Source organism: Syngnathus scovelli, chromosome 5 (genome assembly GCF_024217435.2).
Source record: "Syngnathus scovelli strain Florida chromosome 5, RoL_Ssco_1.2, whole genome shotgun sequence".
NCBI classification, from domain to species: domain Eukaryota; kingdom Metazoa; phylum Chordata; class Actinopteri; order Syngnathiformes; family Syngnathidae; genus Syngnathus; species Syngnathus scovelli.
Window position 1 is genome coordinate 7,546,569 of NC_090851.1, and position 26,775 is coordinate 7,573,343.

General features: G+C 43.2%; 1 protein-coding gene across 4 annotated transcripts; it reads right to left on the bottom strand.

Moving 5' to 3' along the window:
- Positions 1–70: 70 nt before the first annotated feature.
- LOC125968528 (nucleosome-remodeling factor subunit BPTF) lies at positions 71–26,466 on the bottom strand. 4 transcript variants are annotated; one of them, XM_049719689.2, is made up of 35 exons: positions 25,626–26,466; positions 23,938–24,760; positions 22,252–22,303; positions 21,959–22,127; positions 21,548–21,808; positions 20,556–20,732; positions 20,240–20,409; positions 19,730–19,906; positions 19,465–19,646; positions 19,195–19,326; positions 18,157–18,286; positions 17,646–17,781; positions 17,232–17,534; positions 15,218–17,069; positions 14,653–14,777; positions 14,193–14,321; positions 13,931–14,081; positions 13,789–13,828; positions 13,379–13,604; positions 13,045–13,182; positions 11,269–11,396; positions 10,997–11,090; positions 10,716–10,894; positions 10,267–10,489; positions 9,908–10,188; positions 9,566–9,679; positions 9,210–9,371; positions 9,009–9,091; positions 6,733–6,958; positions 6,330–6,649; positions 6,023–6,196; positions 5,715–5,907; positions 4,802–4,886; positions 3,416–3,602; positions 71–2,621 (listed from the first exon to the last, which is right to left on the bottom strand). In XM_049719689.2, exons 1-35 carry the CDS (start codon positions 26,200–26,202, stop codon positions 2,585–2,587), a joined length of 8,436 nt encoding a protein of 2,811 aa, XP_049575646.1. In that variant the 5' UTR covers positions 26,203–26,466; the 3' UTR covers positions 71–2,584. The 4 variants fall into 4 exon arrangements, with proteins under 4 accessions (XP_049575646.1, XP_049575648.1, XP_049575645.1 ...); XM_049719691.2 differs by having other exon boundaries at positions 10,755–10,894; positions 20,556–20,735; XM_049719688.2 differs by having other exon boundaries at positions 20,556–20,735.
- Between the last annotated feature and the right edge of the window lie 309 nt (positions 26,467–26,775).

Consider the following 26,775-nt stretch of genomic DNA (forward strand, 5'->3'; position numbering starts at 1 on the left):
GTCCTGGGCCCACTCTGCCAATACTACTCCCAAAAGTTTTCTTAGATGGTTCAATGAAACACCATATAAAGCAGGTGTCAGAAACAGTTCTTTATTATCTACATTGTAATTGTGTTAAGTAAAAAAAAAAAAAAAGACTCATTTTAGTAGTTAAAAACATAGAGTTCATTTTCCCTCTACAGTTACATTTCTTTAAACATTATTTAAAAAAAAAATCTGAATCATTTGTCGCTTTGAATAAATAATGAAATGCAATGTCAATACAAGATATTGTGCCGGATCGGTTGCTTCCTTACAAAAAATAATTCTTTACAAGAATGACCACTTTCATTCTACCACTTTCAATATGAAGGGCAACTCCACAAATAAACAGTCGAGTTTACTTCAATTAAAGAGGAAATATATTTCAAATATACAAGTGGGCTTATAGTTGCTGGTTCAAAGTGTGAAAAATGTCAAATTTGTACTATAGTAAGTCCAAAAGTTTACACTCTACAGAATTGGACAGCAGTAAAGAGTGGAAGATTGATTTTTTTTTTTTCTTTGTCATACGAGTGCTCGCCCAGTTCAGCTAAGACAAGCTTAAAATACCTTAGAAATGCAGCTAGACTATTTTGTGTAACAAACCCCTATGTTAGAAAGCCTACTGAGTCCCAGCTCGTTGTTTTCTTCCCTCAAATGCAGCCACAGACCGCAGCGTAATTGAGCTGATGAGAGGAAATGTCAACCATCCAATTATTGGGAGTGCTTTGAGCGAGAGTTGAGAGACACATGCGAGCTGACCTCAGGGAAAGTATGTAACAGGAAGCGGATGATAGAAAGAATGGACACAACTTTCCTGGGATGCATTTACAGTACATGTACGTGGGGAACCGTCTCCCAAGGTTCGTATAGTTTCCCCCCAACTTCCTGTGAAGTTTTTGGGAAGTGATGGAGGCAGTGGGTGGAAAGGCATGACCTGTGGGTGAGTCACAACAAATTGACACCCCCCCCCCCCCCAAATTACTCGTGAGGAAGTTTGTTTTCCTAAAACAGTTAAGTGCAATGATGCTAATCCTACAGAGAAAATATTGACGGGAATGTCGGAGCATGTGACGACTCCGGGGAATTTCGTCAAAACACATTCACGGATGGGATTATCTGATGGACATGAACACTGGGAGACAAAAATGTGAACTATTAACTCTCATATGCCCATTAAGATGCTGCTCAGGGGCATTCCAAAATTAGAAAACTAAACAATGTACTCCGGGCCACGTGGATTATGAAGCCTGCACTAAGCGGGGATTTTGGTGTGCGGACCATGCGGCAGGACAGTGAGTGGCAGAATGGTAACGCTCCTTCAAAAAGGATGCTACTTTAGCGAAATGCTACAGGTTGAGCTTTCTTTAATTAGAATTTAGAAGGATTTTGCACAAAAGCTAATACACAGTAAACTGGCGAAAAATTTAAATTCTTTGCTCGCTAGCAAAATTACCTTTTTTTTTTCATTTGTTGAACAAAAATCTTTTAGGTGGCAATCCCCTAATAGGATATTATAAAAAAAATGTTAGAGAAATTTATAATTTCATTACTTTTTACCCATTTTGATAAAATGTCACACCTAAGTGTTCACTTCGATACACTATACTTTGTAGTTAGTGTCTATTTTATGCATCATCCTTTAGATTGGTGCAAAATTATTTTCTCTTACACACACAATTTGGAGAAATCAGTGTCTCAACCAATGAGAATTAGTTCACGTCCATCAATCCTCCAATGCAAAAAAGTAAACTCAAATACATACACTTTTAACACCTCCCAGCTAATTTATTAAGTCATTTTGTATATGTACGTAATATAATTATTCAAAATTTTAAGTTTTCAAAAGCAATAACCATCAAAATTATGAAAACTAATCTCGAAATATCTGTCATGAACAAACGTATATGCGTTTCACATTTTCAAATGGCCTGATATTCTAAACTGTTGAGGTACCTGTTCATGCTTTCCATTGGACAGCGAGCATTTTTTATCAGTTTTATGAACGTTCATTTCAACTTTTTTTCTTTTTGTTAAAAATACAATAATTTCCAAACGACATTTCATCGTAAGGTGAAGTGTGTCGCTTTGGCTAACATTCATTATTTCTCTGAAGACTATCCCAGTCGACTTGGGACGAAAGGTGGGGTACACTCCTGACTGGTTGCTAGTTAGTCATTGGGTAAGAATATCACATTTGACAATAGTCTGGAATAATGAACAAAGTGCTGCACATTTTGTACCCCTTTGAGATTCTAATCAGAACACAATACCTGATAGAATTACCATTTCTGCAAGCAAAGAGAACCTATACGGTACTGCTGGTTCACTTCTTTGGCATCTGGATGTTTCCGCTTGCCCACACTGGTCTGAGGGGGAAAATCTCAGTCACAGAGTCCAGCTGTCACCTCAGATGGCTCAACTTCCTTTCCCTTTTCATCTGGAAGTGACCTTGGGTCATGAGACGCAGCACAACTTGGAGCTTGGAAGGTTTAATCAATCAAACGGTCATCCGTATCCTACTTTTATTTTCGTAAGTTTTTTTTTTTTTTTAAAGAGGGCACTAAGAGGCAGCTGATTGTAGTTTGTTGTTATGAGACCTACAGAGACGGCAAAGAGAAGGAAAAACAGTTGGTGGTATCATTTTTTTTTTTTATTATTAAAAGCTTTACAATATGACAAAAATATTTACTAGGGAAAATACAAAAAGATGTATTGGATGCCAGTGGGTCAGACATTTTGATGCAGACCGAGCAGCCATGTTGGTGAAACAGTGTGGGAAGCAACTACAATCGCCTTTAGAAGGACAAAACTACACACATTTTTCAAGCTACCTTTACAGGGCCTAGAATTATTTTACGGAAGAACAGAGCCAAAATGATCTGTTGGCTAAGAAATGAGGTCAAATGTCATATGGCAGTGTGTTGGGGCCTGAACAAATTAAACATATAAATAACTTTGAAATTATGAGGAGAGACATTTGAAGTTTGTATCCAACTTAAAAATAGCCGTCATCTGTTTTATCATCAAATACAACTGCTCTTGCTTTGCGTTACCAACATGGCTGCCATTCCCCAAATGTAGGATTGGGTTATATGAAGGTTTTGTCTTTTTGTTGCTGTTTTATACCAGTGAAAAAAAAACAGCAATTGCAAATTTTGTCTGTTTTTTTTTTTAAGAGTGACCCTGGCACCCAGGAGTTTGACATCACAATCTGCAAGAGAGACAGAGAGAGACAGAGACAATGGAAGGAGTAAATACATGCGGCTGAAGAACATTGCTGTTTAAAAGCAGTGTTTTCCAACCTTTACTGAGCCATGAGGATAACAAGGCCAGCCACAGATGGGTGATATTTTCTTTCTCTGTCTGGCAGAGTCGCTTGTTGCCTTCTTACCTGCTAGCTTTGAAGCCTTTGAGCTTCTGGACGAAGAAGCTCTCCAAAACCTCGGCACACTGGTAGAAGGGCGAGTCGCTGGGGTTGTAGTAGCGGCAGTTGTCAAAGATTTTGGTCATGTCTGCCACAAACTCCGTTAGCCTGACGTACTTGCGCTTCTGTAACCTCTCCTCCATGGTGGAAAGATCTGAGAAACCAGCATTGAAAAGACATGACCTCAGGGTATTTGCAACGTGATTTCTGGATGCTGAAAAGACTTCGTGATGGGGATAGTTTATAAAAAGGAAGCGTGCTAATTGGCTTCATATATAACATGTCGATGGGTGAAACAGCAGCGGGGCTGTGCCTCTAGCACTTCAGACACGGTAACCTCCTCAACCTCTTACCCACCCATCCAGGAATTCAGGCCTGTGCGACTTACAGCAAATATCAAAGAACCTCCTTCTTCCTCATCATCAGATTTCACGAAAAAACCTCCTAAACTTCAGCCCCACCGGCCAAATGTTCTCCCCCCTCCCCAAAATCAACAGGGTCTTTTTCTTGTGGTGGGTGGACTTACAAGAGCAAAGTGTGTGTGGGAGGGCAGTCTCTTTTCCACCGGGAGCCTGGCAGAACCAGTTCAGCTCATTAACGGTTTGTTTGTGTAAACGTTCAAAAAGACCCCGTTGACGCAAGTCTACATTTACATGGCTGGTTTGATCTGAGATGGAGGGCTTCCTCTCTCTGTAGGCCTCCGGGCAGCTAGAGGTCTGAATGTTTGAGCTGGTCAGACTGTGTGTCATTTCCAAAAGGCTATAAAGCAGCTAGTGAATGAAAACAAGTGGACAGCCGTATCAGGCTGACAATTTCGACCTTGAGTAAAGAGTCGTTGGCTTTTAGCAAAGCCACCTCACCGTGGGATGCTAAAGACGAATACAACAAGGGGTCCTCAGTTAATCACTGTTCCAGTCCTACAGCGGCAACGCAATCCAAATTTATATGCAAGTTGGTACATCGTTAACCTAACCACTAACACAGCAGTAAAGTCGTAATTACAGTAAATATTTCTTTTTCATGAACATCGGTTCCAGGCCATAAATAAAAGACAATTCTCCATGACATCACACTTTCTTCTGGGTGGCAAAAGCAAAAAGCGTTCTCTGGCATCACCATGTTATTTGACAAAATGATTTTTCTTCGTGCAGGGTGGTACTGGTAGTCTCTGGCTGGAATGCTTCGAAAAAAGTCAACATTTATAGAGATGGTCACTGATATGTATTTTGGTTAATAAACAAACATTTCAAGTTTTAGGGGAAATCTTGAAAGCTGGTAGATGAACAAATAGGGATTACAATTTTCCAACGGTAAAGATCCTGACTCACTCAAGACGCATGGACACAAACTTACCCATTGGTTCCTTGATAACTTTATAGTAGTCAGGGGCGTCGCTTGTGTCCACCGGCTCTAGGAATGGCCACGCCATTTTGTGTGCCTGCAGAGGGCGGGAAGACCCAGAGTTGAGGAGAAAGACATTCAAGAAATGTTAAATATGTCTGTGAAAGTGACATCTAGAGCATAGAGGTCAACATTGATGTGCCCCTCGAGAGGACATGAGGACTGTTGGAGAGACAGGATGAGAGGAGGAAAGATGCAAGGGGGAAAAAAAAAAAAAAAAAAAGGTCTGAGAGAAGGCAGTCATCCAACTCGTGGCGAGCTATAAGATAAGTTGGACACAGAAGGCTTTTGCTTGGTTGCTGTTGCACTCAGGAGGGGCAACGATGGTGGGTGTTTGGGCCCTTAATGACAATGCAACTTATACTAACAAGAGTTATGCTCCATGGAGAATAACCAACCTCTGTATAATATTAACGTGACGCGAGTTAACTTTTACTCCAAAAGCTGATCCCTTTACTAAGTTCAGCCAAAAGATTTGGCACTTTGTGTTACTCCACAGCGGCATGTGGCTCTTTCATTCCACTGCTGTAACAATATGTGAACACTTATGTGTAAAGACTTAAAGGAGAGGTTAATCTTTTTTTTTTATTGTGTAATAATGTACTGTACACGCCTTAACCACCCAAAAAAAAAAAAAATCTCTTTCGGCTGCTCAGTACCATAAGGATAAAGGGACAATATGTTGAAATCATTAATAAAACAAAACTGTAATTTACACCACCACTTTAAGTCTGCAAGTGAAGAGACACATTTTCCAAGCACAAGCAATAACCTCCATGTAAACCCGTCTTCATTGTTAAGACATGAGCTTGTTAGCATTTTGGTGGTATGTGTGTGTGGCTATTTCAGCTCGCGTCTCACTGACCGTTAAGGAGCGCAGGACTCTCCGCAGTCCCTCATAGTCTTTATCAGTGAGCGGCGTGAGGACCGTCATGGCGTCCTCGGTCGACTGGCACTGCGGGCACACGTATTCGTCTATGTGGTTGGCTTCGCTCTGCAGGATGCCTACACAGCGACCGTGGTACCAGTTCTGACACCGGTCGCAACCAATGTAGAACCTGAGAGGGGGGAGGAGAAAAGCAAGTCATTATGATGTTTTTTTTTTTTTTCAAAACAAAGGACACAGTGTACTCCTAGAGTCTCACGCTTTGATGAACTGGGGACAGTACTCACTGCGATTCATCGTACGGTGTCTGACAGATGCAATAGAGCTCCTCTTTGGTGCTCTTCCGGCCCTGCTTACACTCCAAACAGATGTAGTCGTCCATATCCTTGGCAACTGTCTCCGTTATTCCGACACAGTCGCCGTGATACCAGTTGGTACACAGGTCGCAGCCGATGTAGAACCTTCACAAGGATGAAGTTGATTATCACTGTATGAATACTTAAAGCCGCTTTTATTTTTGCATCGGACAAGGTGCTTTTTTTTGTAATGCAAATCTGTGACTTCTGCACACATTAATAAGCGAGGCTCTCATACTTGGTCTCATCATAGGGCGTCTTGCAGATACAGTAGAGTTTGGTGTCCTTCTTGGTGTCCTTGGTGCTGCTGGTGGTGGAGATCATCTTTTTCTTCTTGGACTTAGCTGATGTGGCACACTCCCTGTCCTCATCACGTTTCCTTTTGTGTATGGGGGTAACGGTGGTGGCGTGGTGTGGTTGAGTGGTTATGTTGTGCGCACGGACTTGAGAGTGGTGGCTGTGAGAGGCGGCGGCGGCGGCAGCAGCCTGGGCAGCTTTCTGCGCCGCCGCTCTCTCCTTCTCCTTCCGCATCCTCCACAAGTCCTTCTTTAGCTCCTCCTGAGGAGCAAAAATATTACAAATATAATCTATTAACCAGGAAGTCTTTGATCAAACGGACACTTCCCAGGACCGCCGTATACCTGGGCTTCTAGATGGAGCTCTTGATCAAGAAGCGCTCGTTTCTTCAAGATATCATTCTTCAGCATCTCTTTGTGGCGGTAAAGAAGCGATGCGAGCTTGTTGGCATTTGCCAACCTCTTCTTGGATGCCACCATCTCTTCCTTCTTCTTCCTTTTGGCTTCTTGCCTTTCATCTTTGTCTATGCGATCCAGGAGTGACTTCATGACCTGATTGCATACAATCATTCTGTACAAAAACACACAACAGATTAAAAAGGAAAGTTTAAAAAATATATATCTTCAAAAATTCCTTGATGGAGTATACCTACATAGAAAACAGCAGACAGAAGAGGATAGAACTATAGCGTTGACTAGCATGACTGTTGCTCAGAATGAAATAACCAATGAAATAGCATATGCTCTTCTTCTTTGAACCACAAAAATTGAAACGATATCAACAGCACTTCTGCTGGCCGTAACCACAAAGTGCTATCAATTATTTGAATTTCCTCAACGTGATTTAACAAATTATCAATGATGAATTAATTCATTTGTTATGCTCACCCCTATTGATGAAAACTACACATGGGAGAGGTTTGATGAAAGTTAAGTTTTGTCTCTGAACTAAAATGATTCAATTCACACGGTTGTGGTAACCATTTCTTTAAAAAAATAAATAATAATAATAGTACAAATAATACAGAATACTTCTAATGAGATGGACAAGTTCTACAAGCTTGAATGTTTTAAAACGGTGCCGATCATCATATTGATGTTAGTTGTCAGCTCTCCTGTGTTTATTTGGATTTGACTAGTAGGGGAGTGGAGTTGAGGGACATACTGAGAAACAGACAGCTTCACTGCTTATGCAAACATAGGAGACAGGAATGAAAGTTTTCAAGGTTCATTGATTTGTGTTGCCTTTCTTTCACGAAGAAAAACAGATAAGCTCTCAAATTATTGCATTAAAAATTGATTGATTTTACAGTAAATGTGGATCATTTATGGCTGCGTCATTTGTATGTTCACTTGTGTCTGCCAACATTCGCGGCTAGGGGAGAAAATTGTTGGTTCAAGTGAGCAACACAGCGCCTTGTTGGCTGAGCATTTGTGTGAACGGCACACAAACGCAGCCGTGGCTGACAGGGTCAAAGACAGGCCAGGAATTGCAGACGATGTGCACGCTGCAAAGGTGGCATGAACAAGGCCCGTCCGTCCGTGTAGGCAAGCGGGACACGAACATATCCATATGTTTCAAGACAAATAAATTAGCTTTTGTCATCTCTTTACATCACTGACAGCAATTTCAGAGAAAGTTTCCCAGCTACAAGCCTCATTACAGCAAACTACTTAAACATGTTGTTCCACATTATTGAACAAATCAGTTTTGTGTATAATGGGGAAAAGGAAACATCTTTTGACTAATGACGAGCTTGGGGCTAGTTCAGTGCTTCTCAATTATTTTCTGTTGAGAAAATATTTCATGCCCCCCACCTCTCCTCAGTGACTATAAATAGTATCATTTGTCTATAAAATTGTAATAAGTGCAGTGAAGGAAAACAAGTGAAAATTGTGTCTGATCCCTAATAAAACATTATTATCGGCGCTCCTAACATTGTTGATTAAAACATCTTAGTGTAAAATGCATTGAAGATTTACGAAAATGAGCAAAACAAACAGCACAGCTCAAGAATTTGAAATAAAGTGTGCGTGTGACCTGAAGTGATTAAAAATATGTTTTGCAGGAAAAGCAAAAGGAGGCAGCACGGCAAAATGGATGGAAAATAAGCAGAGACAGACTGCCAACGGAGCTGCCGGGTCAAAGTCACGCTAGTCTGGCTTTGGTGTTTCGGGTCTGTGTGAATGGGCACAGTGTTGACACAAACACGTGCGTGTCAGAGTCAGCGAACGGTCAGGGCATCATCTATCTGCAACGTCAACTTAGAAGACAGGAAGGTGTGGAGGATATCTTAACATTACTTGGCATTCCAGCTCATTTTTAAGTCCTACCTGCTAATAGATTTGAAGTAAGAAAGATGAGTTAGCAATCTCATCCACATGAAATATTTAGATCTGGAGGGGCCATGTGAGGTCTCCAACTGAAACTCATTATTGAACTGATGGTTGTGTCAACATTTATTGGGTTAAATGGAGGCCGGCCTTGCAGCTGTTCGTGGTTCCACACCTAAACTTTCCCATGTTCTGCAGTATCTCTCAACACGCTGTTGATCTATCTGATCAAGAGAGGAAGGGATACTACTCATACGCATGCACACACACACAAACACACAGCTAACCTCTGATTCTCTTCTCTCTCCTCAGGTGTCAGAGTCTTCTTCTGTTTCAGATATTCGATGACAGCGTTCTGCTTCATCACAACCTAAGAAAGAAAGACAACCTGTGGCATCAATATGGAAGAACATAGCTATTCGGTGGCACCTTGATTTATGAGTTAAATTTCTTCCGGCCCCGGTTGTGATGCCTTCCTGAGCCCACACCTGTTTCTGAATGATGTCCTTCTGGCTGACAGAGTTGAGAGCTTGCTCTTTCTTGGCTTCTGCAGCTTGTTTCTTCTTTTGTTGTTGCTGCTCTCGGAGCTGCTGGATCCTCTGCAGCTGCTCCTGTACGGAAGCGGCCTGGATGGTCACAACGTTCCCAATCTGCAGGGGGCCAAAATTGTGAGATATGAAACTCAACAGGCTGAATTCAATACAACATAAGTAACAAGGGTTTTAATTATTGTGCCAGTACAACAGGAAAAAAGCAAGGATTTTTTTACATTTTTTCTCATGCAAAATATTTCCCCCATATTCAACATGCAAAGATTTTGGATTTAGCAGGTTGCTTGTGCTACCTGTCCTCCTTGAGTAGAGGTGTGGCCGGCCTGCTGTATCTGAACAGGAAGCTGCAGTTTAAAGTGCTGTGGTAAAGATGTGCCACTTTGCTGACCTTGCAGCTGGGCCAACACCTAGAGCATCCACAGAAAAGAAACACAAATGGAACAAAATAGTGAGAAGGTAAGGCTCTGACCACACGCAACCATGAAAGAGAAAGTTTAATTTCCCTTTGGGATTAATTAAGCATAACAATGTCATCGTTCATCTGTCTCTGTTGAACTCACACATACTGTGAAAATCTTGAGGTTCTTCATTGGGAATGGCGGAAGTTTGTAATAACAACCTGTTTGTAATCGTACCTGCACCTGCTGCTGCAGTCCAGACATGATGATTTGCGGGGTTTGCTGCAATTGCACCTGGGCAGTTCCTCCCTGTGTCGTCACCTGCAGCGAGGTGGGAGATTGAATGGGCATGTGGGCCTGCGTCTGTGGGGGTAACTGGCCTTGTGGGGTGGACGCAGACGGGGTGCTAGTGGGAGCCAGAGGAGCCGTCCCTGGCTGCACTGGGGCAGCTGCCTGTTGAGCAGGCTGGGCTGGCGTTTTTGTGGAGTCAGAGTTAGACTGGCAAGACGGTGTGGTTCCTGTGAAGATTTTCGAGGAGTGGATCAAAGAGAGTGTGAGAAACCAAAATGACAATCCAAGTGTGTTTCCGGTCATACCTGTGCTCGGCGCAGGTGTAGCCACTGCAGATGGAGGGGTGAATAAGAAGCGCTGCATTTGGCCGTTGGGCAGAGTCGCCTGCATGAGCTGCTGGCCGGGACCGGGAATGACCGTGACTCCATGAGGTATGACCTGAAGCTGGCCGTTAGTCTGACCTTGACCTTGAATCATCACTGTGAGACCCTGGTGCGAGCCACCAACACCTGAGCCAGCCTGCTGCTTCTGTAAGGAGGCAGAGCAGAGGCACAGTGTGAAGACTAAATCATATTTTAATCACAATCACACTGTCCTGATGATTAACATCAGCTTGCAAGCTTTTGCAGCCACCATACAGCTGGCAATATGTAATCTTTAACGTCAGAATTCTCAGTAACAGTGAGTAATAAATGGTATTCAAGTCTATGATTTGAATGACTTTAGTATCATGTAATGAGCAACGCTCACTAACCTGTGTTAGTTGAGCTATCTGTGAGATGGTGAGTTTAACCTGGCCAGATGTCGTTCCAGTCGTAGCGGGGGAGGCTGGGCTCTGGCCAGTAACTGTGGCAACAGGGCTGGCTCCAGAAACTGGAGTTGACACTGTCTGGCCTTGTAAGATCTGACTTACCACTTGTTGGCCAGCCTGACCTAAAAACAAACAAGTGGCATGTTTAGTTTCTGCATTGCAAATAAAACAATGTTAAGTTACAGATATTTTAACACATAGACAAGCTTCAAACAGCCAATGACCTTGCTGGACCACAAGCGGTGTTCTGAGGATTGTTTTTCCCATAGGTCCACCTTGCTGGATTGGTGTCCGAATTGTTGTCATTCCAGGCCGGATCTGCTCACCAGGAAGAAAATAAATATTTACCGACAAGTAAAACAATGACACAGACAGGTTCCACAAAAATGGAGGGAACAAAATCTGCATGAAATACCAATAAGTGTAAGCCATTGTTGCACTTTTTAATGCACATTAATAGCGACACTATTAATTCTGAAAGTGAAGCATGGTGTACCGGTTGTTGGGTGCCTGGGATATTGGGCCTGATGTTCACAGGGGTAGTGCGAGGCAATTTGATAAACGTCTGAGCACCACCCGTAGTACCGGAAGGGATGATACCCAACACCTTCTGTTGCACAGTACCTGATTTTGGAGGCGTAGAAAAAGATAAGACACAAAAAATCAGAGGGTGTGCAACTCAAAAGAGAGCAGCAAATTACAGAAACGCTACATGTAAAGAACAAATAAAGTGGAAGGAAAACATTTGTGACACGATGGCACTTAGCACATATTAATTGTCTTATTCAGCTGCCACTATGCTTATGAAAGAAATTAAATCAGGAACCCTTCAGTCCTCCACGGCACCCCATTTTCTGCTACTTAGCACATGACTAGGAAATGTTCACAGTCTAAATATCCCCTTTGCAATACAATACTATGAAGCAGCCAGCGGCTTGCATGCTACAAGTGACAAGTTGTGCATTGACATGGCTCAATGTATTATTTGTGGGCTTCTCTCTTTGCAGGATGGCCAACGTTTGATCACAGCAATGGTAAATATTGGTGGAGTAGGTCAACAAAATCTTCAAAGTCTTGCTGAAAGCTTACTTGGGTTTCCCCCAACATATCTTGAGCTCCTTCATAAATTATTCACAACCTTCGCCCGACAGAGGGAGCGTTTCATATTTGTCGTGCGAGCACACGTGACGCTGATGGCTCAAACAGAAATCATATGAGTAACATTCTCGGTTTTCCTCAGATCCTGCTGTGTGTGTGTGTGTTCGTGCACACGTTTAACCACAACCAGTCAGGTAAACCTTTACATCAAGAGTTTCCCTCTTCAAACAGGGAGCTTAAATCTGGTTGCAAGTCTCTCCTCTGGTCACAGACATCAAACACAGATTTCTATGGACTGGTTGTTTGAGGCGCTTGATGAGTCGGGGCTCAGAAGAGTGAAGCGGTAGACTTTTATTCGAAAAGTTGAAGGGGGTGGGGGGTTGGGGGAACAAGAAAACTGAAATCCCGCAATAGAGAGTTACCTGTCTGGGAACTAGGCCTCAGGGTAAACTTGTTTTCCTGCCTAACTTCCTTAAGCCATTCCAAAACAAACAGGGCGCTCCGCAGTCATGCTGGATAAATAGACATGTCCATTAAATGGTCACACGCCACCTGAAATTAAGGTTTCTCCAAAAAGGTAAGAAAATTACTTTCATTTTTTTTGCATGAAGACTGAAGTGTTTTATCTACACTGGTTTCTAATATAGTTGTTAAAAATACATCCACTTTGAACCTCTACAACTGGTCTTGCTTTGAGAGTGTGGAAATTTGTCATTTGCATGTTTTACTTGGATAACATTGTGCAACAAATATGAGAATTGGATATTGCAACAATTAGTTGCTGCTCCTTTTTAATGAGCACAAATTCATCAATCGGCAAATAACCATCCAACAACACAACAGCCTGATATTACCTAAAGTTGAAAACAACAAAAAAGTTGAGCCAAATTCTAATTTAGATTCAAAGACCCAGACTTAACGGGTGTTCCGTCCCTAAATAATCGAACGAAAATAGCCAAGTTCCATTATATCACTATTCTGCCAATACCCAAACAGACAAGAAGATGAGCCATACCAAAGTAAGGTGGTGGGGACACTACAATGGTGCTGGTGTGCAAAGGTGTATAGAGACCTTTAGATTGTGCAATAAACCTTTGGATTGTGCAATAAAAAAAAAATCACTTTTGGCCCCCTCATCTGCCTCTTAGGTGTGAGGTAATAAAAGCCGGTGTACCTCCTTGTGACGTTGCCATGTTGACTGTGATAAGCTTGCTGTTGGCTGGAAGAGGCAACTTGGTGGTCACTACTTTCCCACCCACTGTGGTTCCTGTAATCTGAAACGTGTGCCCACCAGTCGTGGTCACTGTGGTCTCTGTCCAAGCAGACATAAAAAAAAAAAAAAAAAAAAAATCATATTGTAATGACTTCACTCACGAGTAGTTAAAGCTAAAATGACCACATTGTTAACATTCATGATAATGATAACGTCAAGCTTTCTCAGTTTAACAAGCACACTGTTCTGTCACTTTCGACTGAATTCAAAGTTTTGAATGATTTAATTGCAGTACCTGGTGAGTTTTGACTCTGTTTAATCCACGAGGCAAACGACTGCTGGAAGTTCTTAGTCTGCTGGTATTTGACAGGCGTGCCCATCTTTGAGGACAGCACCACCTTGGCGCTGGGAGTTCCCTGGCCTGACAGTGAAGCTACCATGACCTTAGGCGTCACGGCAGGTGTTGCTGGAGTTCCTGTTGGAGTGACCGTGACCGAGCCTGGTTTCTGCTCCTGCCGTTTCTGAAAGCACAATTAATATATGGTCATATATGACAAGAACATCTGATTAAAATCAATGTGAAACTCCTAGCGAAAAAAAAAAAAAACGGTGCCTATAATGAGGTTAGCTCAAGAGAATGAATGATTGCAATAAATCTCTTGGGTCTGCTCAGTGGGATACAATAACGTTGATATTATCCCTCACCTTGGCTTGTTCAGCTGCCTGAGCTTTCTCTTTTTCAACCCTAGGTAAAAGAGAGGATCAACATTTGTGATGATTTGGTAATTTGACAGCATTTATTACACCACTGACACAATGGAATCAAAGCACTCCTTTTTATTCTGACCTCTCCGAGAAAGCTCTGATCTCCCAGAGGTCGAGCTCCTCCTCAGCAACCCAAGTCTCGATCACTACGGGGCCCGTCTGCTTGGGAGGCTCGGGTTTCTTGGGACGCAAGGCACTGGAGCGCAGCCCTTTCCTCTGTGGCGTGTGGGTTTCTATAATGGTGGACACCGCACAAGTTGATTAATTCTGTAAATAAACCAGTTTCTTGTATCTCAAATTAGTCAACGACGATTGACTGGGATAAAAGCGCATACTGTATTAACCTTTTGGGGTCTCGGGTGCTCCCAGGGGGCAGATAATTTTGCGGATGCAGTACTCCGAGCGTATGCCGTAGGGTCCCACGTCGCGCCGTTTGATGATCTCTGTGGTGGTGATTTCTGTGTCTGACGTCTCTGTGGTAATGAGTGGGGATAGGGCTGCGTTGGTATGACGATGAGGAGGAGAGCCCGAAAAATGGAGCAAATGTTCTCCAACATAACACCTGTGCCAGCCACAGGAGATGGATTTTTGTATTTCGTTCTGTCTTATGTCTCAACGTAGGAACGCAGGATATATCACAACTTGATGCATACACACAAACAAACCTTATTTGTGGGTTTCCAGCAATGGTAAAAATCTAGATGAAAAACTCAAAATAAGAGTAATATCATAGAAACACATCATAATGTTTGAGTGCTCTGAGAAAGAATCCTTTATGGGTGGGGCTGAGGTCAGCGAGTCTACCTGTTCGTGTAGTACCGACGGCTGCAGACGGCTTGACGGCCATGTCGTCCCATCTCAAACAGGCCCAGAGCAGTCTGAGCATCAGACTCACACCAGCCAAAGTGTCCACTGTTTGCAAGCGATACCTGCGTATGTATGCAAAGTTGAGCATTAGAACAAACACTGTGCAAAGATTGCACTTTAGTTAGAATCACTCTCCAATTATACAGCAAAATGTCACTGCAAATGCATAAGTCAAAACTTGCACAAGTGACTCAGACAAAAAATGGAAACAAAAGCCTTAAAAAAGTTTATAACTACATTTTGATATAAAGTTAACAGCAATTCCCACTCTTGATTTTTTTTTTTTATGAAACTGAAATACTATATATGGAATGCTTTAAAAACTATTACTCAACTTGGAAAATAAAGATTTGACTTGATTTTTTTATTTTACAAATTACACTTTTTCCAGCGAATAAGAGTTATTTATTTATAAATTTATTTATATTTATTTTGTCCTCTATGTCAAAGGGTAAAATGAAACGTTCCCAGTGTGAGAGAGACAGAGAGAAAAATGACTTACCTCCAAGTGATGCCAAATGTGGGTCTGGGGGAAGGATACGGCCAAATATCCTGAGCCGGCTTGGCGTTGTAGTTAAAGACAGCGACCTCGCGGAATCCCCCGCGCCTTGCCAGGACCTTCAAGTTGTCATGCGGCAACACAAAAATGCTCTTGCGGTTGCTCTTGGTGACAAACTTGCGATAAGAAGGAAGCGCCGTGTCCGAGCGCACTTTCTTTGTGCGGGAGAATTTGCGGAGGCGTACTCGGCCTCTGGTCGAGTCTTCCTGGAATATGTCTGAAGTTACGCCACTGGCTGTTGATTTACTGCCCGAAATGGTTTTGTCCTTTTGCTGTGCCATTATGTCACTCTGGCTGTCTTCTGACGGACTGGAGGAAGAGATTTTGGTCACGGTTGTTTTGGTCATGGAAGTGAGGGTGGAAACGGCACTTTCTGTTGTCATGGCTGCTGTTGCAGCCTCTCTGGAAACCACTGCGGTGGTTGTTACCTCAGTCTTCAATGGCGTCGCTGTCTCTCGCTCACTGTTCTCTGCAAACTCATCACTTAAACTCGACTCTTCTGCTGAAGGTATAGGTGAGGGTGCCATTCTAATGATCTTGACTACGGGGGTATATTTTAAGCTGTGCTGCAGAGAGCTTGGAGAACAAGCCTGAAATGGATCCATGCTGTTTCCCAGCTTTGATATCTTCAGAGGCGGATTGTAATCCTGATGTGGTGTCGTTACGTTGCGCTCAAATGTTTCTGCAGGGGTCGGCTCCTTTTCTACAGCATGTATGCTTTTGTTCATAGGAGTCAAATCTCCATTAACCAAAAGTTTTTGTTCGGTGTTAATTTTCTGTGAAATACCTTCGTCTTCTACTTGACCAATGCTGTTCACCTTGGTATTGTTAGTCAGAACGCCATTATTTGGACTTACCAGGGAGTTACTCAACCCGACATCACTCTCTAAACCATCCTTACCGTTTATATGAGGGAGAGGATCAACTGAAACAGGAGAAGTGGGGTCTTCAGCATCTTTGATATTTTCCTGGTTTTCCTCAGGCCCTATACCATTTGTCTCAGTGGCTAGCTCCACTGAGCTTATTGTCTCCGGAATTTGCTGTGACGTATTCTCACTACTTATTTTCTCGGCAGCTTTTATAAGCGTCCTTACCGAGTCCTTTTTACTACTTGAGTCCGCGTTGGGTTCCTCAGACCCTATATTTTCGATAAGCCTGCCGTTGGTAGTGTCTAAACTGTCTGTTTGTTGCTCTGAAGAGCAATCTTTTGGCCCCGTAGTCCTTTCAATGGACTCAACCTTCAATTCCTGGGACAACATGATGGCTTGGTTTTGTGGTGAAGACGAATCTCTTTCAGCACCTGAACAGCAACTGTCTTTGGGTGTTGAATTAGGAACAGGAGAAAGGCGACCACTTACGTCTTCTGTTGTTTTAGAGACGACGGCCTGACCATCACCTTTAACTCTTTCAACATCTGCAGATCCACAAGTTTGAAATGCGCAAATTTTTTTCTCCTCTTTCACAGCTTTGAGCTGTGCCTGAGCCAGAGCCTGGGGCTTAAGCGGCGACCGCGGTCGTACAGGAGTGCCCAGTGGTGGTGGTGTTGAGGAGGAGGGTGAAAGAGGTGGGGTGGTCTTGGGTTTTGATGCAGACACATGTTGCTTCAATTTCTCTTCAATTGCATGCTGCTTCACTCGTCGCTCTAGCAGGCTGTCAAGTTTGGAAGACTTGACCTTCTTCTTGTATGCGATGCGGGTGAGGAAGCCCTTACTGACATCCACCACGTCGTAGTTAAAAGGACGAAAAGGGTCATCTGCAAGCTCCTCCTTCACAGGCTCTTCCTTGATACTGGACACTAGAGGAAAAAAGAAGGGACTATCTTAGACCGCTTCTTTCAAACAATAGTGCCTATTGGTCCAACACGTTCTGTTACACCATTAGTTAAAAAAAGCAATGGTATTGAAATATAGATGGCAAGAAGACATTTTTTACAATACTGTAATTGTTACGTCCTTACTTGTCTTATCATCTGCTTTCAGTTTAGTAACCTCCAACTCCATCTTGGATTCCGAGTTGTCAACAGGCATTTTTTCAGATGTTTCTGTTTCACACACAGCTTCGTCTTTTTCCTCTTCCATCTTCTCATAAGACTCCATGACTTCATCTAGCGGCTGAATATCCTGGGCAGGTTTCGAGGGTGGAGATGACTCTGTAGCTGCTGGATCACTGCTCAAGCTGGAGACTCCCTGAGCTTCAGGTGGATGGACACTGGGTCGTCGACTCAAGTCCAAAAGAGTGCATTTTAAGCCAAGTTTAGCATCTTTGGAAGAGGAAAAAAAGACCATACATTGAAGCTGTTCTCAACCAAATTGATTATCTCACATTTTAATAAAATATGAATGCATGCGTGACTCCCCCCCCGCCCCCAGACCTTCAAGTTCTTTTCGGTAGTTCGCATTGGTGTTGCCAGGAAGTCTTGGGAGAAACCTTTGGACATAGGTCTTGCTTATCCAACTCCAGCCACCGTAGCCAGTAACACGATACTCCTCACCTTTCTGTTTCCACACCTTCAAGGAGGACAGAAAGAGCGGGAATGAAAAGGAGTACAAAGTGTCACAGAAGAGTCAACAGTGAGGTTATATGGGAGAAAGTAAAAAAATGTGTGGAATGTGTATACAAAGACAGCGGGAGAGCGGGAAAAGGAATGTTTGGTTGCTGACCACCAACTGCTGAGGGCACGGCTCCTATTAGAGCTCAACTATCAGTGATGGTCACAAAGGACACAAGAATGTACATACGCCACCATTTAAAAAATAAGGGTTCACAGTTGAAGTAATTATATTGAGCATGCAAATCAAGTCCAAGACAAAATATTAGCTCCAACACAACAAATAAAACAAAATGGTAAAACATCCACTCAGGTTCCAATAAATGTTACCTACCTGGTGTTTAATTGGAAAAGTGTATTTGACCCAGGTAGCCTGTTGCATTGTCTCCTCTTCCTCCAGCTTCCTCTCCCTTTTCTTTATTTTCTCTTTTTCCTCACGCTCCATGGAAGTCATCCGGTTTAACCTAAAAAAAGAAAATAAATGTACATGTAATGACTATATAAAAAATCTTAAATATTATAACATGCATGTGTTTGAAGCCTACCCAATCCAGTGATTAATAGAAGCCTTCAGACAATTTACTGAGGTTAAAAATATACGCGCAGGAGACTTCAATGGTTACACGTAAACAATGTCATGGCAAGCACATAAAAGGCTATTTACTGTTAATGACTGTGAACATGTGAGTCTATATACTAAGATGATTACTGTAGCGGGAAGTCTTTTTTAAGTGGATGAGTGGCAACTATTTGAAGGGAAAAAAACGTTTTATGGCTGTATATCAAAGAGTATTCTTCTAAATATTTTGAGTAACTGGGCAAAATATTAGAAACACCTTTCAGTAGTTGTGGCATTACCTATCTCAATTTGGTGCTGGATTGTTCAAACACACATTTTCCGATTCCAACTCTGAAATGTTGGCTTCTTTAAAAGGGGTGTTGTGTTCACGCAGTGGTCACGGAGAGGCATAAGTGGGTGGTACTAGTAGTGGACCTGCAGTCTAAATATTATTTTTCTGCGGCTAGGGTGGGCCTTTTGATGTGATCTGGTTAGGATCACCGCTGCTTGCTGAAATGAATGTCCGACTGACTACACACTTCCTTTGTTCATGCACTGAATGCTTGGTTCAACATATCAATGCTTGTAACTGCAGGAAATCTTTGGTGTTTTGATTGTAATTGAAACTGTAAAGTGCTACACTTTATATGAAATGATATCAGTGCGGACAAAGGTCCATTCATTACATTACCCTTTAAGGTCTTCGCCCAATCAGATGTGCCGATAACAATACACTTTTCTCAGAGAATAGTTCAATCTATTCTGTGCAAGACATGCACACATAACAAAATGGTGATAGTCTGCTATGAGTACCTGGTGTGACCAAGTGAGTCCTTCCAGACTGGCATGGTTGCCACAGGCTTGATGGCACACTCCATGATGGCGAGAGCCAGGGCAAACTCTCTGGCCTTACTGCACATTTGTACCGCTTTGATCCAGTTGGTCCTACAAAAGAAAACATTTCTAAACACTTTTCTTTACATTATTGATTTTTTTTTTCTCAATAAACGTAAGCTGGCATCAGCTTCAAGAGAACAATCTGTACATACATGTACACGATAGCTGTTTTGCTCGGATCCATACCTGTGTGAGGCCCAGTTATGGTGCATGAATGGAGACGGAACATTGTTCTCCAGCTGAATGATGGTGAGCCTTATTGTAGAGATGGTGATAAGTTTAGAACCGTGAATGGACCCGTTCCATTTGAATTCCCCTGCTGGAGTCATGCAGAACTTGTGGGAGAGATGCCGCCTTTTGTCGTGATCCTAGTGAAGGTATATTGAAACCATCAGAGAAGCTATGGCAACGTCCAAGTTGTGTTCTGTGAGTACAGCCGTGTGGTACTTGCCTCTCTGTGCTGGTGCTTATTGAGGGCCAGGGTGTTTGTGCTGTACTGGTTATGATAGACTCGATATTTGCCCTCCTGACCGAGTTTGAAGTATTGGCAAAGCGTCCCCTTCATCACCACGTCCTTGCTGCGTGTACTAACACGGGTGACATCACCTTGTGCATTCACAACTAGAATCTATAGAGGGAGCAAGACGTATTTTCAGGTGAGTAAAAAGTTTGACATATTAAAAGAAACATCGACACAGCATGCTCATAACCACATAGTTGCTTCTGCAGGCGTTTGAAAATGACATCACAGTGCCCGAGGGCTCTATTTGCTAATGTCAGATTACCAAACCAAGTCAAGATTGGTTGTTGTTTCTTTGATTTTGCTCAAGTATTAATAATTATTGGGAAAAAAAAATTGCAACATAATTTAATGCAAAAATAAATTTGTCTCAGATCATTTAATTAATCCATAGAATAATTCATTCTAAAAATATTCGATTCATTATCATACATGCCTCACCTCTTTTCCCTCCTTGAAGCCTCTGTTGGCTTCATGAAGGGCAGCAGCAACCTGTTGGCTCTTCATCTGGCTCAACTTGCTCTCTGGGTTCCTCAGGCGGGTCACCATACGAGTTGCAGATGATTTCTTACTACCAAGACACTCACTGTTGGTGGAATCTTTACCATCTCCTACAAACACAGCATGAGTTTTAGTCAAAGACACAAAGAGCAAGCAATTTACATCGAATCCCCCCCGAGTTTGTAAAACCTCTAATATACAATGACATTCTCCAGAAAGCATATTAGAAAAGCACTGAAATGTTATTGTGTCTGACCTGTGTCTTCAAAGCTTGACAGGGATGACTGGGAGGACTTGTCAGCCAGATCTGGAGGTTCAGGGCCCCTGGGTGGGACCATGCTGCTATTACTGTTGTCCTCAATCACCTGGTTGGGATGGCTCAAACTTGGGACATCATCGCCACTAACAGCAACACAGTCTGACGATGGGTGTTCTGCTGCAAAAGAATAAAACACACACACACATGGAGTGAAGGAGTTGTTTTGATAACGCTTGTTTTGACTGAAGCAATATAAACAAGCCAGCCTTGATTGCCATGACTGCACAGTAAAAGGACAGGTGGAGCGGTGGCCACAATACAGAGTTAAGGTTGTGGCTCCCTCTGTCGGCCACTTGGAGCTCATGCAAGCAGTCCATATTTACAGACCAAAACAGAGGCGATGGTTATTACATAATCCTAAAATGAATGTAGCATTTTTGTAATATGATTCCATACCATAATTCACATGAACACAGTATTTATTATTAAAACAGCTGAGATTTTAACATGTTAATTTCTTCATTCCTGAAAATAACACATTTATCTTATATATTTTTGTATTCCCGCATCGCACCGGACAAATTCTTTTCAGTCTAATTCCAGTGTTATACAATGTTACGTCCTTTAAAGGATGCGTTTGTGAATGTTGCAGCTAAACAAGGAACAAGTAGGATCCACAGAGAAAACCACAACAACAGTCTGTGTCTACTTATTCATGTCCCGCAGGGCAAACGGGGAATTGAGACCTGGATTAGCAGGCAGAGCTCCGCTGCATTCAGACTACGATCTATTGGCTCGAGTCGGAACAGCTAATCAGTGCTAAAACCAACGATTATTATAGTAATTGATGAATCCATCAATTAATTGATGAAGTGAAAGCAGTTGAAATTGATAAAATTTGTTCAATGTTTTTGATGTTACTTTTAATTTAACATTTGGAAATGTTTTTCCACAGAACTCTGAGACATAATCCCTTGGGGAATAATTACCTTCATTTTTGACATTGTTTTTCTCTTCCACTGCCTCTTCCTTGGTCTCGTTGTCCTCCTCTTTGGTGGTCTCATCACTGACGCTGACAAGTTGTTGTCCTTCAGCGTCAATCAGCTTGCCGTCTCCGTTATCATCTTTCTCCACATCGATATCATCCTTCTCCTGCTCCAGACGAGCTTTAAGGGCCTCCTCGGCCGCCTGCCTTTTCACCTCTTCTAGCTCTTCCTCCTTCTTGGCTCGCAAACGCTCCAGGATCTCCTCTGGATGAAAGAGTGAGAAACTCAACAGTCATTGCATGATATTGGCTGATCAGCAAAGCATCAATTCAGCTAATTGAAACAAGTAAATAAAATTAAAAAACTAATAAATCATAAGTCTGCTAAAGAAATAAAAAAGATGGAGCTCATTACCATTGGCAACATTGAGGAAAGACCTGTTGTTGCCTCGAGCTTTGTTGGTGAGTTCCTCCGTGATGTCCATGTGTGTGTGAACCTCGTCCCGAATTTCTTCGAGGGCAGCATAGAGGTCGGCTTCCCAGTGATCCTTATCCAAGCGCTCGATGAGCTCACCTAGCTGGACCTGGCGCGAACAGAGAGGGAGAAAGACACTTGAGATTTTTGAAGCACGCAAGGCAGTGACCATTCTTTCATATGATTGAATAATTGAAGAGCAGACATTTGCAAGGAGAAATAGCTGTCTTTACCTTGGTGCTGTAATACCAGATTGATTTATTTTCCTGCTCGCCATCTTCCTCGCTAAAGGGGATAAAAGGAGGACACACAGGGGATTATTTTTGGAATGACATGGGGAGATATGACACATTAGAAAGAGGTGTGGTCGGGTTCAATTGGGAGAAACATGCAGAAAAAAATAAGCTGTGTGTGGTTGCTGTATGCAATGATTATTAATGAATCCGCCTGAGGGTAATGGGTGCGAACTGCAAACAGCAGTCAACATCAACTTTCTCTTTTAAAGTGTTCCAAATTCAGATCAACTGTAGCCTCGGCTAAAATACATCTGCCTTGACATGGGTATTCTTGTTGGTCTTCACCTTTACTGAATAAAGACGAGATGAAGATTACACAATACCCATTTCAGCAAACCTCTTCTTAACATGATCCAGAATGCCTTATGTCACAGTGGTAATCTCTACTCACACACTACGCCTGTGCCCAAATTGACCGAACATTTTCTGTGTAAGTTATCTGCATGTGCACACAGCCCCCGGGGTTGAAGCCAGGCAATGCTGCACTTGCTGGAAGCCACTTTGCTGAGCAGCTCCGAGCAAAAGATGAGCGTGAGGAAAGAGAAAGAAACTATGGTAAAAAGTTGAGCTGCCGGGCCGTAAATGTTGTATTACTCAGGTGATCCGTACCCAATCATCCAATGATTTATGAAGCAGGCCCTTGGCTGCTGTGGTGCCAACACACACACCATCTGTGTCTGTTTAATGTCAAGGTGCTATCCTGCTGGCTATAAGGATGGATGAGCGCAAGATCTCCCTTAAAATCAGAACCAGCCAACTATATCGACTATCATACTCTTGATAAAATTTGTAGGCTGCAGTCATAATGCATTTTAGGTCAAATATCTTTGCTAGCCTCCTTGCCAAAAGAGAACAATTAGAAACTAGAAATGCATGCTTATAGCATTCTATTGTTTTTATGTTGCAGTGATGCAATTTAAAAAAAAAAAAGATAGAGGACTATATTTAAATTTAAAACCGGCCACTGTTACAAATACACAAATTGAACATGATCAAAATAACAATGTGACCTCTAATCTGAAGACAAAAAAGTCTTTGGTCAATTAAGCAACGTATGCGCTTTGGTGGGCTACAACAATATCGTAAGCAGTTGCAGAACAAATTGCACCAGCAGTCCCACAAAATTTGAAGATGTTCAACTCAAGAGTTACAAATTCCACTAATTAGTACAAGTAATCATTTTTTTCAACTAATGCACATTGAATCAACACATGTAAAAACTACAATGGCGCTACACTTATTTACATCAGCATGAATGCTAATTATAAATCAAACCCCAGAACTGTGATAGAGACGTGCTAACCACTAACCCACTGTGCAGCTTGTTAGGGATGGACCGGTATCAATACCAGGTATTGGGCTAATACGGGTCTAATTTTAAGGCATCAGGTAATGTGGAGGTTGTTGATATCAATCACCGATACTTAAGGCCCAGAAAATTGACATTGACTAAGTCACCCTCAAAAGTAGTTGTTGCTATGGCAGATTGACACATTGGCGAATCATCATCTGGCTCCTTAAAAAAAGGGTTCCACATTTCTCCAGACAGATTGAAATTAATTTGTTGTGTGCAATCCTGCGAAGAAATACATTTCGACATTCGAGGTAAATATACGGACTTACACGACGATGCGGCGGTTCAAGAACCAGTATTTGCGACTGTGCCGGTCATATCCGACCGGCAGCTGGCGAAGGAAGGGTCTGGTTTTCTGTATTTCGGGTATGCAGTCAGCCACACCGGGCACCTTGTGCGCGACGCAAACCTCGCATTGCCACTCGTCCTCCGGCACTTCCTGCAGTGGCGGCTTCACACACTCCAGATGGTAAACGGCCGCACAGGTTTCGCAGCACAGCAGGTCGCCCAGGCGGTGGCAAACTCGGCAGTGGTCGTCGTAGGCTACCACACCTTCTGACATGAGCTCTTCCCTGGCGATGTTGGTCGCCAGGAACTGGTCCACTAGAAACTGAAGAACTTTGATTTTGCTCTCCAAGGGTTCAAACGGATAATCCTCTCCTTCCTGGAAAGGGAGAATGTGTCGATATTCCGGGTCACTCTCACAGTATGCCCGTAAAACCTCCGGCCAGGTCATACCGTCCACAAAATAAAGTGTGGAATTGACAGAATCCTTCACGTCGGCAGGCCCGAAGGTGGTGTTGGAGGTGTCCTCCTCTCTGAGTATAGCCTTAAGCAGGGCAATGTGAGTCTCTGCCAGGAGCGTGCACTGCTCCTGGCTGGCAACCGCCGCGCAAAAATCCTCAAAACGGAAAGGGGAGAGCCGCAGCACAGTGCCAAAGTTGCGGAGAACCTCGTACACGGCGGATACGTTGAGGAGCTGTGAGGTAGGAACCAAGAGGTCCTCGGAGGACTTGGGAAGCTCCAATGGGGGAATGTCTTGTGCCTCGAAGATGGGAGACTGCGGTTGCGCCACTCGACTCCTTCGTCGACCTGGAAAGCCAGCAATGAGAAGAACATTTCTTACTGAAAAGATCGAAATTCAACAATTAGAGCAATAGGCAGACCTTATGAAACTACATAAGAAGTTCAAAAGTTGAACTTTATATTATCTTGAATTGTCCCAAATCATTGCATGGACAAAATGGTTACCTGAACAAAACCTCCATAGATTAAAGTTTGCCTACCTGATTACTACTCGAGTGGTTGCTACCGTAACGACGTAATAATGAATGGGCTGGCGTCTGCAACAAGTCGGGGGAAAAAGGGCGCCTCTCTTCAAAACAAAGAACTGTCAAACTAATTCGGGAGCTAGCTGCAGGACACGTAGCTGAACTGCGTGCCTTCTTATGAGATTATCATTTTGAAATCCTATGTATAATTGCCGCAACGAATCCTTAACTGAGCTATAATTGAGGCATTTAATATAGCTAAATATGAAAAAAAGTTTTATACTTAACAATTGAAGATGCAAATATGTTTTATCAAGTTGTATTACAGCTATGATTACGTGAGGGCGAGTGTAGAAACCTAATGAATGAAATATAATTTGTACGTAGAACGCGCTGCAAAATTACGGTAAAAAAAAATGTTTTAGGGTGGGGGAAAAAACGTAATTTCTCTCAGACAGGACGAATGTGCAGGATCAGACTAAAGTACCTAAACCACGCGAGTCGACTGTAGCGTGGGGCATTTCTTTGCAAAGTGGCGGACAGCAGAGCACACGGTAAACAAAGGCCCGTTTCTCTGTGCAAGCTCCATTTTGGACAATGCGCCTTGCTTTGTATTTAGAGCTCAAAATAAAATGCACTCCAAGAGAGACAAGTCTCATGCCGTGCATTTGCAGAAGGACGCGTACCTGGGGTGCTCCCGTGCGAGCCTTGGCTCCTTGTACTACTCTCCGTGCAGTAGCTGGCATCATCATCATCTGGTAGTTCCTCCAGATAGTCCGAGTCGTTTCCAAAGGCCTCTTCTTCTTCTTCAAGATCCGACGAAGGGTTGTCGTTTAAGAGTTCATCTTCCTCCGAGCGGTAGCTTAAATTGTCGTCCTCCTCGTCGCTGTTGTCGTCGTACACCACCTTGGTCGGAGGCCGCCTCACTCCGCCTCTACTCCCGCGGCCGCCTCTCGACCCCCTGCCTCTCCCTCTGCTTCCTCTGCCCCGCGATGCCGCGCTCACCTCAGAGGTGGCGGCTCCAACTTTCTTGCGGCCCCGGGACAAATTAAAGTTCTCTCGGCCTGATATTTCTGTGTCCACCTCAGCGGAACCGGTGACACAAGCGGTGTCGGTTAAGCCGCGTCCACGACCCCGTCCTCTGCCCCGTCCCCGTCCTCGCATCCCTCTGCCCCTTCCACTCCGAGAGCCGCGGGTTGGCCCGGGTGAGCCTTCCCGCATCCCCGCTGCTAGTTTAGGCGGCCTTCCTCTTCTACCCCTCATTGTCGGAGAGCGCCTCTTCTGTTCCGCTTCAATCGCGGAGCCGCGAGAGGCCACGCACGACAAAGAAAAACTAGGAAAGGAAACACGAACGGGTCATGCAAAAGTTGCCGCGAAGTTCCCACCAGCGCACGGACCCAATTTTGGGCGCAATGCTTAAAGTGAATAGCCGGTGTCCCGCTCCGGGTCGCCAATCGACGCCATTTTTCTTCTCGGTTCTTTCGTTGAAAACACAGAAGGCCTCAAACCAGCGTCAAGCCAAGTGGAGTTTCCGGGGATTCTACCGGAAGCAAATCTTCCATACCATCAAAATAAAACTAAGGCAACATCGTGACACGAACTACATTCACGAACAGAAAGTAGTCGACGCCATAAAATTCAGTTAGACATAACACTTTGCATCGATTCCACAGAGCTTGTACTCTAAGCTTAATCACGCTGCAGTAAAATATAACATTTGACGCGTGACGTTTAGGAAGTGCTGTCTTTTTAACTTTCGTGTAACTTGACACCCACCACGAAGCGCCAATGATCTCGAATCACGTGACTCACTATTCTACAACAACGCAAATTGCA

Excerpts from the sequence above, each read along its gene's own strand:
- LOC125968528 (XM_049719688.2), bottom strand. The coding sequence starts at position 26,202 with ATGAGGGGTAGAAGAGGAAGGCCGCCTAAACTAGCAGCGGGGATGCGG. Across the intron at positions 11,397-13,044 it reads CATGGCAACGTCACAAGGAG|GTACTGTGCAACAGAAGGTG; the intron begins GTACACCGGCTT and ends CTCCAAAATCAG. Across the intron at positions 10,895-10,996 it reads ACCGCTTGTGGTCCAGCAAG|GTCAGGCTGGCCAACAAGTG; the intron begins GTCATTGGCTGT and ends GTTTGTTTTTAG.